Source organism: Pan paniscus, chromosome 21, assembly GCF_029289425.2.
Source record: "Pan paniscus chromosome 21, NHGRI_mPanPan1-v2.0_pri, whole genome shotgun sequence".
Taxonomy (NCBI): Eukaryota; Metazoa; Chordata; class Mammalia; order Primates; family Hominidae; genus Pan; species Pan paniscus.
In genome coordinates, this window is record NC_073270.2 from 4156718 (window position 1) to 4172183 (window position 15466).

At 54.1% G+C, this 15466-nt stretch overlaps 1 protein-coding gene across 1 annotated transcript; it reads right to left on the reverse strand.

Annotated features, from left to right (window-relative positions):
- Positions 1-583: 583 nt before the first annotated feature.
- DDRGK1 (DDRGK domain containing 1) lies at positions 584-14732 on the reverse strand. The gene is made up of 9 exons (XM_003821304.6): positions 14553-14732; positions 13212-13415; positions 10319-10431; positions 9978-10079; positions 5644-5766; positions 5243-5281; positions 1831-1887; positions 1254-1302; positions 584-883 (listed from the first exon to the last, which is right to left on the reverse strand). Exons 1-9 carry the CDS (start codon positions 14641-14643, stop codon positions 717-719), a joined length of 945 nt encoding a protein of 314 aa, XP_003821352.1. The 5' UTR covers positions 14644-14732; the 3' UTR covers positions 584-716.
- Between the last annotated feature and the right edge of the window lie 734 nt (positions 14733-15466).

Consider the following 15466-nt stretch of genomic DNA (forward strand, 5'->3'; position numbering starts at 1 on the left):
CCACACCATTTAAACTTTTTGTCAAGGATGTAGAGCTGAATTCATGTGATTTCCCATATGAGCAATGTCCCTCCCTCCGCTGCACAATTATAGCCAGCTCAGGCAGGTCCTCTCCTTCCTTCTACCTGCCCTGCAAATGGCTCTCTCCTTCACTGACCCCCCGCCCTCCCTCTTAAAGGCTGACGCTCCCTAGGACTCTATCCTTGATGCTTCTCATTAATTCTTCTCCCCGTTGGCTCTCAGCCCTACTTAGGGCTCCTGATCTGTTAAAAAATACCCATGAGACCCCCCTCCCCAGTTAACAGAGATGTGGCCCAAGAGGCTCCCCTCTTCTAATTTGAGTGGGGGCAAAAGAAGAGAAAGATCTTATCTAGGTCTTGGGGGCAGGGCTTGCAGGGCACAAAGGAACAGAGTAAATGTGCAACAGGCTATTTTCTTGAATGAATGGATTCATACTAAGAACAGGACTTCACCAGCTTCCAAGGGACCCTCCCCGCCTCTCAGATATATTCTGAAGCCTCAATTTCACCTGCTTATCTAGGATCCTAGGCCAGGCCTTCTGCCATACCAAGCCACACCAAGCTCAGCAGTACTCACAGGCCTTTAATCTATAACTGCCTGGCCACACCATCACTTCCCCAGGATGGTGGGGAGGGATGAAGATGTATAGCCAGGTAGGCCACACCAACTCTGAGTCCAAGAGGGAAGGACTGGGGTCAGGCTGGGGCTTGGGCAGGGGGCTCCCGGCCCCAGGCGATGAGGGAGTTGCTGGCTTGGGCAAGCTCGGCGATGGACACCCGGCCCCGCTGTCGGATGAAGTTGGCCACGGCGGCCAGTTCCTCTGGGGTTATGTAGATGAACTTGCCCCGGTCGTCAATCACACCTGTGGGGACATGCAGGTTGTGGGGCTGAGGCCTCCTGGGCGTTCCCCACCTGGCCTGAGAATGCCCACCTACTCCTTCACAGCTGGCTCAGGGCCCTTCTGGCCTCCTGCCTTCCTGGCCTTTCCTGGCCGCATCCAGTCCTGCTAGGAGAGTCGAATCAGGCTGCCCTGCCTGCCCTCTCCCACTGCTGCCACCTCCAGGCCCTGGCATGTCCTCCTTGTAACTGCATCCAGCTACTCAGTGCCCCTCGTTGCACACCCCTCCCCCCATCTTGGGTGGTCATCCTGCCTCTGCAGCACATCCCTGCAGCCCCTGTGGCTAGACACTCTCCAAGGCCAGGACTGCAGTGATTGGCTCTCATCCTCTCACCTGTTATAGTCCCCTCAGCCAGCAGGTCCTGGATGCGATTTATGGTGTCCTATGAGGAGAACAATTCTCAGAATAGAGATAGGCACCAATGTCCCCAGAAAAAGCACTGAAACCTCCCTCCCACTACAGCCAAATCTCTTTATTTCCCTCTCATGCCACGCCCAAATGTGACTCTGTGCTTTGCCTTTGGAAGGGCCCTGGGTAGAAGGGGCTCTGGTCCTGGGCCCTGCAAGACCCCCAAAAGAGTATCTCTTCCTGTTAGAAGCGGGGCAGTGATGTTTGCAACATAGGCTGGTGCAGTCTGTGCATGAGAGTTGTCAAGGTAACTGATTTGGGCTGCTTTGGTCACAGGGGCTGGCAGAGTGATGGGGTTTGGGTTTTTTTTTTCTTTCCTGCCTGTTCATCCATTAAAAATGCAGGATTCCCAGGGTGCCAGGAGACTTCTGTGCACTACTCACTCTTGGTTGGGGACAAGGTAGACGGTGCATCAAGACTCTGTCTTTAGGGCAGGTCCTCTCTGCTAGCCACACAGACCCCTGGCCACACTGCACACAGCAGGCCACGTTCCAGGGCTTACCTGAGTGCGTAGGCCCACCTGGGAAGCCAGGTCTTCCAAGAGCACAACCTTGGACTGCTACAAAAAGAAGGAGGAAAAGAGAGAGAGGCTGAGCTTGGGCAAATCCCTCTAAGCATGGGCACCCTCCAGGTTTGCATTCTGATCTGATCTGTTCTCGGTGGCTGGACAAACACTGTACACACTCCTGTAGGACAGACAGCCTTGCTCCCCTGACACACACACACACACACACACACTCACAACCACCCATTGACAGAGACCCGCACAATCATAAACCCTCTCATTCCCCTTCTTGCGAGGAAGGAATCTACCCAAAACAACCACCTGCCTCATGGGCCCTGTCCTGGACTCCGAGACACGCATGAGTGGAAATCAGAGCACAGCTGCCACCATCCTCTGCATCCAGCCATCTCTTTTTAACATCATGGACAAGTTGAAGGGGACGCACCATAGGGAGGAAGGAGGCGGTGAGAGTCACCAAAAGCTATTTTAAATAACTGTCACCAGGACTTATGTTTGCTGAGGACCTACTAGAACAAGGCCCTGAAAAGGTATGAGGGACACATGCTGAACAAGCCGTAGCCCCCGCCCTGGAGCTCGCAGTCCGGCTGGTGAGACAGGTGAGTACATGGACAAGAGGGAGAGCAGATAAAAGCCCGAGCAAGCCAAGGTCTCTCAGTAGAGGCTGTGGGGGCCCACTCCTGCCTTGCCTTCGCTTGCCACCCCACTGGCCTGGTCCCCCACAACCTGACACACCCACACTTTTTATCTATCCTCTTTATACCATCTGAGGCACTGAGCCCACCCTTGAAATCACTGTCACTAATACCGCTGAGTGCTTTCCAGCACAGCCTCGTTCCGTGCTCCAAGTGCTTCTTCATACCCTCAGTAGAAACCTGAGTTCCCAAGGGCGCAGCGAAGTGTCCACCGCTGTGTCCACAAAGGCAGCTGCCCCCACTACCCCAACACACAGCACAGGACTTGAGAAAAGGCAGTTCTTTTGCATTTCTGTGAATCCTCCACCGCAAATGAGCTGGGGGAGGACTGACATGGTGACACCTCCCTGACTGCAGATAGCATGTGACTTGTTTGAAATGCCAAAGCCGTATGTACAAGCAAGAAGGCAAGCGAGAGGCAGCTGGGTCAGGATGGGCAAGGACAAAGTGACGTGGTCAGCTGGCCTCTACCTACAAAACAGGGATCATGCAGTGGGCTCTCAGTGACAGTGTGGTGCGAGAACATGAAGTCACCCCAGGTGCTCCCTAATGACCTGGCCTGAGGTGCTGCTGGGGCCAAAACACGTTTTTGGGTTTTTTTTGGTTTTTTTTTTCTTTTTTTTGAGACGGAGTCTCACTCTGTCGCCCAGGCTGGAGTGCAGTGGCGCGATCTCAGCTCACTGCAGGCTCCGCCCCCCGGGGTTTACGCCATTCTCCTGCCTCAGCCTCCCGAGTAGCTGGGACTACAGGCGCCCGCCACCTCGCCCGGCTAATTTTTTGTATTTTTAGTAGAGACGGGGTTTCACCGTGTTAGCCAAGATGGTCTTGATCTCCTGACCTCGTGATCCGCCCGCCTCGGCCTCCCAAAGTGCTGGGATTACAGGCGTGAGCCACCGCGCCCGGCCCAAAACACGTTTGATAAAACAAGCTAGGTGTGGTGGCATGCACCTGCAATCTCAGCTACTCAGGAGGCAGAGGCAGGAAGATCGCCTGAGCCCAGCCATGGTCAGACAGGAGAATGGAACAAGATCAAGTGAACTATACACCTCTCATAAACGATGCTGGGTGCGGGCATGTTCCTCCAGTTCTGAAATCTTAAGGCAAAAAAGGCCTATCCCCTTGGAGCAAGGAGGAAAGCAGACAGACTGAATTTCAGAAGTCCTCCTTTTCCTTGCAAGACAGCAGCTCTGGAAGAATTAGCCAGCACAGGCTGGAAAAACTTTTTTTCTTTTTTCTTTTTTTTTTTTTTTTTTGAGACAGAGTCTCACTCTGTCGCCCAGGCTGGAGTGCAGTGGCACCATCTTGCCTCACTGCAACCTCCACCTCCTGGGTTCAAGTGATTCTCCTGCCTCAGCCTCCTGAGTAGCTGGGACTACAGGTGTGCACCACCATGCCTGGCTAATTTTTGTATTTTTAGCAGAGATGGGGTTTCAACATGTTGCCCAGGCTAGTCTCAAACTCCTGACCTCAAGTGATCTGCCCGCCTCGGCCTCTCAAAGTGCTGGGATTGCAGGCGTGAGCCACCATGCCCGGACAAGCTGGAAAAACTTCTAAGCTCCGAAAGAGTTTGGAGAACTCCCAGAGAATAGTTACCTCCAGGGAGCCACCAAAAGTGAGGGCTACAACTGGGGACCTTTCTTCTGGTTTCTGCAGAGTAAAGGGGGATGTTGAAGCTGACCCCCTCCTCTAATTCCACCTGGGAAGGCTTCCTGGGGAGGGGCTTCAGGACCATCTTACTGCCTACTGGGTAGGTGGGGACAAGTTCCAAACAGCAGCAGGCAAGTGTGAGAGATAACCTGCCCGGCCACAGCCCCCAGTCAAGTGTGCCAGGGTAGAGAGAGGGCTCCATGAGAGGGGAGTGCACACAGCCTGAGCAGACAGGACCCTCTCAAAGCTGCCAGCATTTCCCCCACTTAGGAACCCCAGACTCAAGGCTGTGAGCCCAGCCCCTCACTGCTGGCAGGCGTCTAAACCCTGCTCTCTTTCAGGAGAGGTGGCGGGAGGATTATGCAAGCCCTGGGTCCTTGGCAGCCCCTAGTAGCACCCCCACCACCGCCCCCGCTCCCTCTGCACTCCTTCCCTCAGCCGCCTCTGCACCTCTGAGTTGCACTTGAAAACCTCTCCCCTCATGGCATCCTTCGTGGGAGAGAAGTTGCTTAGCAGCAAAGCAAAGTAGGATGTGCTTATGCAACCTGGAGCAGCATCGAGGCGGCCTGCGCAGTGGCTGCGGACAGAAGGGGACACACTGCCGCCCCACCCTAAACTCCAAAGGAAACACCATCCTGTTTCCCCTGAAAGACCCAAGTTCCCAGTCAGGAGCACGTGGCAGAGGATGCTTGTTTCAACTCAGTGGAGCCTCAGTGTGACAGAACTGACAGAAAACACATGTGAAGAGACTTGAAAACACACTGACTCACTGAGCGTGGGGTCTGAAGAGCAGGGAAACTGTCAAAAACTGAGTGTGAGGAAGTGATCAAAGGCTTGCGCCTCCCACACAGACCCAGGTCCTTCTCCACCTTCGGGGTTGGAGGGAGAGAAACTCTCCTGGCCAGGACCCTGCGGCTCTGCCCCTCTGGGCCCCCCTGTCCACTCCTGCATGAGCCTGAATGCACTGCCTGCAGCCCCCACTGGAGGCATCCAACCTGCACATGCCAGGCAGGGAGCTGACACTCAGGCTCTGTTCAGTGGCTTCTTACCTTGATGTAGTTGATGAACTCTGTCAGGAAGCTCTGGGACTAGAGAAGCAGAGAAATCAGGGTGAGCACCCCCTAGCAAGGCCACAGGGTTCTGTACCCATTCACCCAAGTACCACCTGCTCACTTGAGGGCCGCCTGCCTGCAGCCTGCCTTGGGCCCGCCCAACCACCTGCACATACCGCTTGCCTACACAAGCAGCAGAGCCTTCCAGGGTGAGAGTTTCGGAGGCACCAGCCTCTGCTGAGGACAAGGCCTCTGGCCACTAAAGCCTGCTGGTACTGATGCCCACCCACCTCTCACTGCCCGGCCAGGGGCGTCTGGGATGGGGTGGCTAGCCTTGGGTCTGGCACAGGCTGCACTGATGGGTGCAGAGAGGGGCTTCCCAGGGGCAGCAGGCCCACCTGTTCCTCAGTCATGGTCTCTCCTACGCCTTCCTCCTCCACCACAAAGGCCTCCTTCAGTTTCAGGTACTCCTCATGCTCCCGCTGGGCCTGCTCCTCGCGGGCCTTCCTCTCCTCCTCCTCCTGTGGACATAGGAGGCAAAAGTCAGGTATCAGGGGCAGAACAGGGCAGGCACATGTTCTGGTTGCTGCTACCCCTGCAGGACACCAGAGCATATAGCCCAGCCTTTTCTCAGAGACACAGCTCCTTCAAGACCCCCATTTCTCCATCCCCCAAGCTGAACAATGGGCCGAGGCCCCTCTTGTCATTGGTTTCATCATCACCTGGACAAATGCTGCTCAGCCCCTTCTCCCGCCCTCCGTGCTCAGGGGATCTTAGCAAAAATCTGTTGAAAACCCTGCCATGACCCCACTCTACAATACCCTCCAATCACCTGCCCCATCCTCTCCTTGTGTAACTCACCAAGCATACCCCGTCATGTCCAAACCTCATGAGCAAATGTGAACCCTGCATTTCCTCACCACCCACTCACCCAGTCAGCCCACTCCAGTCTGGCTTCTGTGTTCCCAGTTCTATGAAACAACTCCTGCAACAGTCTCACCCATGCCCTCCACTCACCAAACTCAAGGTACAACCTTCAGGTCTCATATGCCTGTCCTCTCAGTGATCCTTCTTTCCTCCCTTGGCTTCCAGATCCCACCCTCTCCTGGATTTCCTCCTGCTCCTTGGGCCATTCTTCCCGCCTCCTTCATCATTCAGCCCTGCCTCTTCTCTCTCCTCCACATTCTCTGGGCCACCTCGCCCATGCCCAAAGCATCAACCCCTTCCTTGCCAGTGACTACCACACTTGTAGCCCCACCCGAATCTCTTCTCCCAAACACACAACGGTCCATGTGACACAGCTACTGGGCCATCTCACAGGCAGCAGACAGACCCTGGGACCTACTCTTCTACGTTTAGACCTCCTCCTAGGTCCCTGGCTCTGTGAATTAACACAGCCAACTGGTCAGAAATGAGGTCCTATTGACCCCTTCTTTCTCTAACTTCCAGAAAACTCCCTGGTCTGTCTATGTTGCTCCATCACCACTACTGCCTGGTAAAACAGCCTCCCTCAACCCAACACATTTTCCAGAGCACTCAGAAAAGTTTTTAAATGGAAAGCTAGCCGGGCGTGGTGGCTCACGCCTGTAATCCCAGCACTTTGGGAGGCCAAGGCGGGCGGATCACGAGGTCAGTAGATCAAGACCATCCTGGCTAACATGGTGAAACCCTGTCTCCACTAAAAAATACACACAAAAAAAATTAGCCAGGCATGGTGGCAGGCACCTGTAGTCCCAGCTACTCGGGAGGCTGAGGCAGGAGAATGGCGTGAACCTGGGAGGCAGAGCTTGCAGTGAGCCGAGACTGTGCCACTGCACTCCAGCCTGGGGGACAGAGCGAGACTCCATCTCAAAAACAAAAACAAGAACCAGAAAGCTAAAGCTGGGGCAAGTAATATACAAGATGAGTCTGGGGCATCTTGCAGTGCCAGAAACTAAGTGCTCAAAAAACAAAACGAGTGTGTGTTAAAGGTACACAGGAGCCAACTGAAAGGGCTCCCAATGGTCAAAGCTGGAACAATCTCAACAACGTAATAAATAACACGTTACTGGATTATAACACAAAGTACAAAATAAATACTCATGAGTCTATACAAATATAAAAAAATGGCTGGTCGGGCACGGTGGCTCACACTGGTAATCCCACCACTTTGGGAGGCTGAGGCAGGCGGATCACCTGAGGTCAGGAGTTCAAGACCATCCTGGCCAACATGGTGAAACCTCGTCTCTACTAAAAATACAAAAATTAGCTGGGTGTGGTGGTAGGCACCTGTAATCCCAGCTACTCGAGAGGCTGAGGCAGCAGAATCGCTTGAACCTGGGAAGCAGAGGTTGCAGTGAGCCCAGATTGCGCCATTGGACTCCAGCCTGGATGACAGAGTGAGACTCCATCTCAGAAAAAAAAAAAAAAAAAAAAAAAAAGACTGCATGAATATTTAATGAATAGGGAAGGAGAGACATATCTCCTGTAAGAGATTTCCAAATAATTTATGTAAGAACACTAACTCCCCAACCCTTAAGTGTGGGCTGTGCACAGTGACTTCTTTCCAAAGAAATACGGGAAGAGGGGAAAAAAACAGTCACATTACAGTGGAGAAAGCTGGCAAACAAAACCGCAGCCAGGCGACCAAGGTTAACAACATTAGGGACAAGTGAAGCGGATAACTTGCATACTTGGTATGTTGCATTGAAGATGGAACTTCACTTATTGTCTTCTTCAGTCAGATCCATAACCCCAGTCTAACCATGAGAAAAACATCAACCAAACTCAAATTAAGGGACCTTCTACAAATTACTTGCCCAGGACTCCTCAAAATTGTTAAGGCTGGACACAGTGGCTCACACATGTAATCCCAGCACTTTGGGAGGCTGAGGTGGGTGGATCACCTGAGGTCAAGAGTTCAAGACCAGCCTGGCCAATACGGTGAAACCCCGCCTCTACCAAAAATACAAAAATTAGCCAGGTGTGGTGGTGCACATCTGTCATCCTAGCTACTTGGGAGGCTGAAGCAGGAGAATCATTTGAAATCTGAAGGTGGAAGTTGCAGTGAGCTATCGCGCCACTGCACTCCAGCCTTGAGAGCAAGACTGTATCTCAAAAAAAAAAAAAAAAAAAAAGGTTAAGATCATCAAAAGCAAGGAGTCTTAGCTGGGCACAGTGGTGCACACCTATAGCCCCAGCTACTAGGGAGGCTGAGGCAGGAGGATTGCTTGAGCCCAAGAGTTTGAAGCTGCAGTGAGCACTCCAGCCTGGGTGAGAGTGAGACTCCATCTCTCTTAAAAAAAAAAAAAAAAGGCCGCGCACAGTGGTTCATGCCTGTAATCCCAGCACTTTGGGAAGCCAAGGCAGGAGGATCACAAGGTCAAGAGATTGAGACCATACTGGCCAACATGGTGAAACCCTCTCTCTACTAAAAATATAAAAATTAGCTGAGCGTGGTGGTGCACCTGTAGTCCCACCTACTCGGGAGACTGAGGCAGGAGAGTCACTTGAACCCAAGAGGCAGAGGTTGCAGTGAGCCAAGATCGTGCCACTGCACTCCAGCCTGGAGACAGAGAGGGACTTTGTCTCAAAAAAAAAAAAAAAAAAAAAAAAAGCCTGGTGCAGTGGTTCACGCCTGTAATCCCAGCGCTTCGGGAGGCTGAGGTGGGCGGATCACCTGAGGTTGGGAGTTCGAGACCAGCCTGACCAACATAGAGAAACCCCATCTCTACTAAAAATACAAAATTAGCCAGGCATGGTGGTACACACCTATAGTCCCAGCTACTCGCAGGGACGGGGAACTGAAGTGGGAGGATTGCTTGAGGCTGGGAGGCAGAGGTTGCAGTGAGCCAAGATTGTGCCATTGCACTCCAGCCTGGGCAATGGAGCAAGACCCTGTCTTAATCAATCAATAAAGAAAAATCTGAATAATGTTAGAGTTTAGTTAACAATAATGTGTCAATATTAGTTGTGAGGAAGGTATTAAAGTGAGGTAGGATGTTAAGGATAAGGGAAACTGGTTACAGGGGAGAAGAGCCAGGATATTTAAGGTACATTAAGTAGGACCAATATTGAGAAAGGAAAAAACCCTCTCTGCTAATGCCTCCCCCATGCTGTATTCTGGCTTATCAGCCACAGCACCCACATCCAGGCTTCCTGCCATCCAGGATCCTGGGACAACAGGCCAGTCAGAGGTCACAGGTCTTCCCAGCTAGGGCAGCCCTGGCTCTAACCCTATGTACCCCACATCTTTATGGTGTTCTCTTTTTTGGAAACCTGGTTCTCAGAACAAAGAAAGCATCTGGCAAACAAATGTTCATTAGTCACCTTTACTGCAGTGGACCCCATTCCCTGAGCACCTTCTGTATGCCAGGCCCTCGATGTAACCACCATCTCTTACAATGATCTTTAACAGCCTCAAGGCCTTCAGGATCCAGACCCCCATCACCTCTCTGCCATCTTCTCCTCCTCTCCTGGCTTTCTCTGCCCAGCTGTCCTCCTCGCCTCGCGTTCCTCACATGCTCCCCGAAAGTTCAATAGTCACGTGCACAAAAATCCCCACTCCAGGCTCTGCTTTTCAGCAGTGGCTTTTCTAGGCTGTGGTGGAGCCTAGGGACCAAATAAACCAGGACCTGCCCTTGTGCCAGGTCTATGGCCCACCTTCTAGGTTGGAGGTGCCAGGGAGCTGCATAAGAAGCAAGGCTGCCTTGCCTGGTCAAGGGTCAGAGGTCAGGGTAGGGGCTGGCCTCACCTTCTGCTCCTCCTCCAGGCGAAGCCGCTCCTCCTCCTTCTTCCACTCAGCTTCGCGCTGGGACTCGAGTCGTTTCCGCTCCTCACGTTCAGCCTCCTCTGCCTGGAGAGAGGTCTTCATAGGGGCACATCCCTCACCCCCGGCTAGAGTGTGCCCACCGCCCAGACAGACTAGGGAAGGCAATGCCTGGGCCAGGGCACAGACCCAGGCGGCAGGAGACAGAGCCAGGGAAGCAGCAAACACCAGCCCAGCAGGCAAGAAGCCCTGAGTCTGCCTTAGGGAAAAAGGAAGGCAGGGCCCTTTCGCACTTCCCAGAGCTGCACCCCATCCCTCCGGCTTGCCTCACGCTGGGCCTTTCGCGCTTGTTTCTCCTCCAGCTTCCGCAGTTTCTTAGCTCCAATTTTCCCTGACAGGTGAGTTTCCGCTGGCTTCTCGACACCTTCCTCCTCCTGGGCTGGGTATGGTCAAAGAAAGACAGTTCAGGTTCTGACCAGAGAGGACTGATGATGATGGATCCCCAACCCCTCGTCCCTCCCCTAATAGGGGGATCCCCTTCCACCCACCTGCAAATGTCACTAGCCCAGCTCTGCCCTCCAGAGGCATCTGCCATGAGTGCGTGTGTGTGTGTGCATGAATATGTAGGGATGGGAGAACGGTGAGGGGCCCATAGGGCAAGGGAAAAGATGAGAACTTTAGGCCGGGCACGGTGGCTGACGCCTGTAATCCCAGCACTTTGGGAGGCCGAGGTGGGTGGATCACAAGGTCAGGAGATTGAGACCATCCTGGCAATCATGGTGAAACCCCACCTCTACTAAAAGTACAAAAAAGGGCTGGGCACGGTGGCTCACGCCTGTAATCCCAGAACTTTGAGAGGCAAAGGTGGGCGGATCACGAGGTCAGGAGATCGAGATCATCCTGGCTAACATGGTGAAACCTCATCTCTACTAAAAATACAAAAAATTAGCTGGGTGTGGTGGCAGGCACCTGTAGTCCCAGCTACTCAGGAGGCTGAGGCAGGAGAATGATGTGAACCCAGGAGCCGGAACTTGCAGTGAGCTGAGATCACGCCACTGCACTCCAACCTGGGCGACAGAGTGAGACACTGTCTCAGGGGAAAAAAAAATACAAAAAAAATTAGCCGGGCATGGTGGTGGGTGCTTGTAGTCTCAGCTACTCGGGAGGTTGAGGCAGGGGAATGGTGTGAACCCAGGAGGCGGAACTTGCAGTGAGTGGACATCGCGCCACTGCACTCCATCCAGCCTGGGCGACAGAGCGAAACTCTGTCTCAAAAAAAAAAAAAAAAAATTAGCCAGGTGTGGTGGTGGCCACCCGTAGCCCCAGCTACTAGGGAGGCTGAAGCAGGAGAATGGCATGAACCCAGCAGGCAGAGCTTGCCGAGATCTGCTGCCGAGTGGCGTGAACCGAGATCACGCCACTGCACTCCAGCCTGGGTGACAGAGCAAGACTCTGTCTCAAAAAAAAAAAAAAAAAAAAAAGAGAACTTTAGATATTGCATAGCCATAAAGAAGGAGGTATCAGGTTAAAATATGCAAGTGTCTCTGGGTCACAGATAGCGCTGCCTGGATATTTAAGGTACTGTGGCTGATGAGCCAGAATACAGCATAGGGGAGGCATTAGGAGAGAGGGTTGTTTTTTTTCCTTTTTCTTTTTTGAGACGGAGTCTCGCTCTGTTGCCCAGGGTGGAGTGCAGTGGCGCGATCTCGGCTCGCTGCAAGCACCACCTCCTGGGTTCATGCCATTCTCCTGCCTCAGCCTTCCGAGTAGCTGGAACTACAGGCACCAGCCACCATGCCCCCCTAATTTTTTTATTTTTATTTTTAGTAGAGACGGGGTTTCACCGTGTTAGCCAGGATGGTCTCAATCTCCTGACCTCGTGATCCACCCACCTCGGCCTCCCAAAGTGCTGGGATCACAGGCATGAGCCACCATGCCCGGCCCAGAGAGGGTTTTTTTTGTTTGTTTATTTGTTTTTGGAGACGGAGTCTCGCTCTGTCGCCCAGGCTGGAGTGCAGTGGCGCGATCTCGGCTCACTGCAAGCTCCACCTCCCGGGTTCATGGCATTCTCCTGCCTCAGCCTCCCGAGTAGCTGGGACTACAGGCACACACCATCACGCCCGGCTAATTTTTTGTATTTTTAGTAGAGACGGGGTTTCACCGTGTTAGCCAGGATGGTCTCGATCTCCTGACCTCGTGATCCGCCCTCCTTGGCCTCCCAAAGTGCTGGAATTACAGGTGTGAGCCACCGCGCCCAGCCCAGAGAGGGTTTTTTACCTTTCTGAATGCTGGTCTCACCTAATGTACCTTAAATATCCTGGCTAATGAACTCCAGAGTTCTCTGGCTTCTGTCTCTGGTGCCAAACTCCCAGGGAAGGGAAGTCCCATGAGGAAATTTATCCCGCCTCAAATCTGAAATCCTCCTCACTATCGTCAGGAGTTGCTGAGGATTCTGGGCTTAGTCCCTGGCCAGGATTATCCCTTTGCCCATCAAACCCTGGCTGAAATGACAGTCCCAACACCATGACTACCTCAGGGCCAGCTGCAAGTTAAAGACCCACTGATGCCTGTGCAGCAAGGGTCTCTGAACCCAAGTCTGAGCCAGAAGGTATGGCAAAGAAAGGGCCTCTTCGTGAGCTAAAGGGATAATCCCCAAAGGTACAAGGCAAAAGCCTCAAATGCCCCCAGTTTCTGAGAAAGGCCCAGACGCCCCCTCCTCAGGCTCAAGCCAGCTGCCAAGTACTGGAGAAGACAATCCTGAGGGCTCTCCTGGTCTCCTGGAAGCAGAGATATGGAGGCCTCTGTGTCAACAGAATGTCTCTATCTTTAAACTGTTTTCCTGGGGTTGTGGGTGACCCCACTCCAGGAACTGCAGAAACTCTTGGCCAGGCACTCTGCCTCTAGGGTGAAATCCTCAGGGAATAAGTGTGCCCATAACAGGAAGGGTGCGAGGATAGAAGGGGTGAATTGAGGAACATTCTGAATCCAACTGAAGACCCTTGCCCTCTGCTTGGACACTGAGAGCCAAGATGAAGGAAGAGGGGGTTGACCCAGTGGAACAAATGCCAGGTCCCAAGTCCCCCCCTACTCTACCGTGTGGCTCCCAGACGTCCCTCCTACCCTGAGGCTTCATACCCTGCTCCCCCACTTAGCTTTGGGGGCCCTTTTATCCCCCCCTCCAACCCAAACCCTCTCCCCACCAGGCTGGGCCCCTCTCACCTAGGATGACAGCTTCCTCCTCATTCTCATCTGCTTCTGCCCAGGCCACCCGCTGGGCTCGACGCTGGGCCTGTAGGCGGCTGCCCAGGTCCCTCCGGCGCCGAGGCCTGCCTCCAGCTCTCGGCTCCTCAGGCTCCAGGGGCCCAGGCTGGGCCACCCGGCCTGCTCCTGCCAGCTCCTCATTGTGCAGTGGCTCTTGGCCGGCTGTAGGGAAGACAGAAATGACAATGCTGCCTATAAGCCCAGCCCGGCCCATGGCAGGAGGAGCGGCAGCCTGGAAGCCTCACCTCCTCTGCTTAGCGGCCTGCTGCCCACAGCACAAGGCCCCGACTTCTCAGTCTGACTGGCAAGGCCTTTTCCACCAGGCCCACAGCTTGGTCCCAGGCGGGGGCTCAGCCCTTCCCTCGGGCCTGTGTGAATACTCCTCTCCCCTCCCGGCTCCACCTTTCCAGCTGGCCTGTCAGGAGGCCCCTATCCTGATGTCCCCAGCTCTCATCGAGTACCCCCTGCAGGAATCCACTGATTTCTCGCCTAACACCACCTGTGGTTTTATCTGGCTCCCCAGCCAGAGAGTACACTTCCCGGCGGTGGCCGAGCCTCCCCCGGGAAGACCTGCTGGCTCTCCGCCTTCCCTCAGCGTGTCCCTCCCGCCCCTGGGAGCGCGCAGGTGCTCAGAGGTAGCTTGTGGGCCCAGGGAGCAGGAAAACACATACACAAACCCGCCCGCTGACCAGAAATGGGGGGAAAGAGGGAGGATGGGTGTATCTGTTCTGTGCCCTGGCCAATGACATGGCCTTCTGATCGGGGAGCGGATTGGGGAGGGAGAGTGGGCCCTCTCCTTGGCGGGAAGGGAGAGAGCTTCAGGAATTTCCTGGAGCCGCCTCGCGCTTCTCCAGCTCGTGGGGGGCAGGCAGAAAATATTCAGATGCCCCCTTCCTGGCACCTGCTCTGGAGCCAGGCTGGGAGGAATGGAAAACCTCTGCGGCCTCCCTAACAGGTGCAGAGGGAAAGGGCCCAGACGGTGACGGATGGGAGTGTGCGCCGGCCAGGGCCTCAGGCCTTTGGAGGTATGGAGTTCCCGGGGGTGAAGAGAGGGATGAGGCCAGACTCTGGCTTGGAGTCGAGAGAAAGGGGTAGCGGCGCGGCCACCGATTCCAGGTAGGGCACTGCGGAAGCGCCACCCGGCACACGACTAGCGCACGGACGCGCATGCGTCCCGCCCGCCCATGCGTTCCGCCCGCCCAGATGCGCACGCGCAGGAGCCGCGGCGCGACGGTCCACAAAGGCTCAGAAGGCCAGAAAACCCGGTACCACCAGTCCTGGTGCAGCGGCATCTCCTACCTGATGCCGCCCGGCCCCGGCTGCGAGTCAGGAAGAGGATAAAGCCGACTAGCAGAGCCGCCGCTACCAAGTACCACACGGGCGCCACCATGACGAGGGCCTCAGTGCAGAACCACTGCGTCCACCCTGAGGCCGGGATCTCATAGGCCCCGCCCACATTTCCCAATCTAGACTCCGCCCACTACTCGGAGCCCCGCCCAGCGGCACATCACAGAGAGGCTTTAATGTCAAACATTAAAATGAGTTTGGGGGGTGTAAAGAAACCCACAATGTTAAGAGGAAATTATAGCAGACGGTATGTCCAGTAGAAAACATCTATGTATGTTTTTTTTTTGAGACGGACAGCCTGTCGCACAGGCTGGAGTGCGGGGGTGCGATCTCGGCTCACTGCAACCTCCACCTCCCGGGTTCAAGCGATTCTCCTGCCTCAGACTCCCGAGTAGCTGGGATTACAGGCGCCCGCCACCACGCCCGGCTAATTTTTGTATTTTTAGTAGAGATGGGGTTTCACTGTGTTGGCCAGGCTGGTCTCGAACTCCTGACCTCGTGATCCACCCACCTTGGCCTCCCAAAGTGCTGGGATTACAGGCGTGAGCCACCGCGCCCGGACTATATATGTTTTAAAAATCACTAAACAATCCCACATAGTGTTTATGGAAACAACCGTGGAAAAAGTACGAAAAGAGGCTTGGGACTGATGCACACCAACTTCAGGATAGCGATTACCTCTAGGAGGAGGGAAGCGGGTTGGGGTTTTGCTATATCTGTGACATTGAATTTCTTTCTTTCTTTCTTTTGAGGTGGGAGGGGAGGGGAGGGCAGTACTGGAATTTATTAAGCTTTTTGTATACATGATAACAGAAGTAAAGATTATTTCAGGAGCCAGGCACAGAGGCTCGTCTGTTAACCCAATA

Excerpts from the sequence above, each read along its gene's own strand:
- DDRGK1 (XM_003821304.6), bottom strand. The coding sequence starts at position 14,643 with ATGGTGGCGCCCGTGTGGTACTTGGTAGCGGCGGCTCTGCTAGTCGGC. Across the intron at positions 13,416-14,552 it reads CCGGGGCCGGGCGGCATCAG|CCGGCCAAGAGCCACTGCAC; the intron begins GTAGGAGATGCC and ends TCTTCCCTACAG. Across the intron at positions 1,303-1,830 it reads AGGTGGGCCTACGCACTCAG|GACACCATAAATCGCATCCA; the intron begins GTAAGCCCTGGA and ends TTCTCCTCATAG.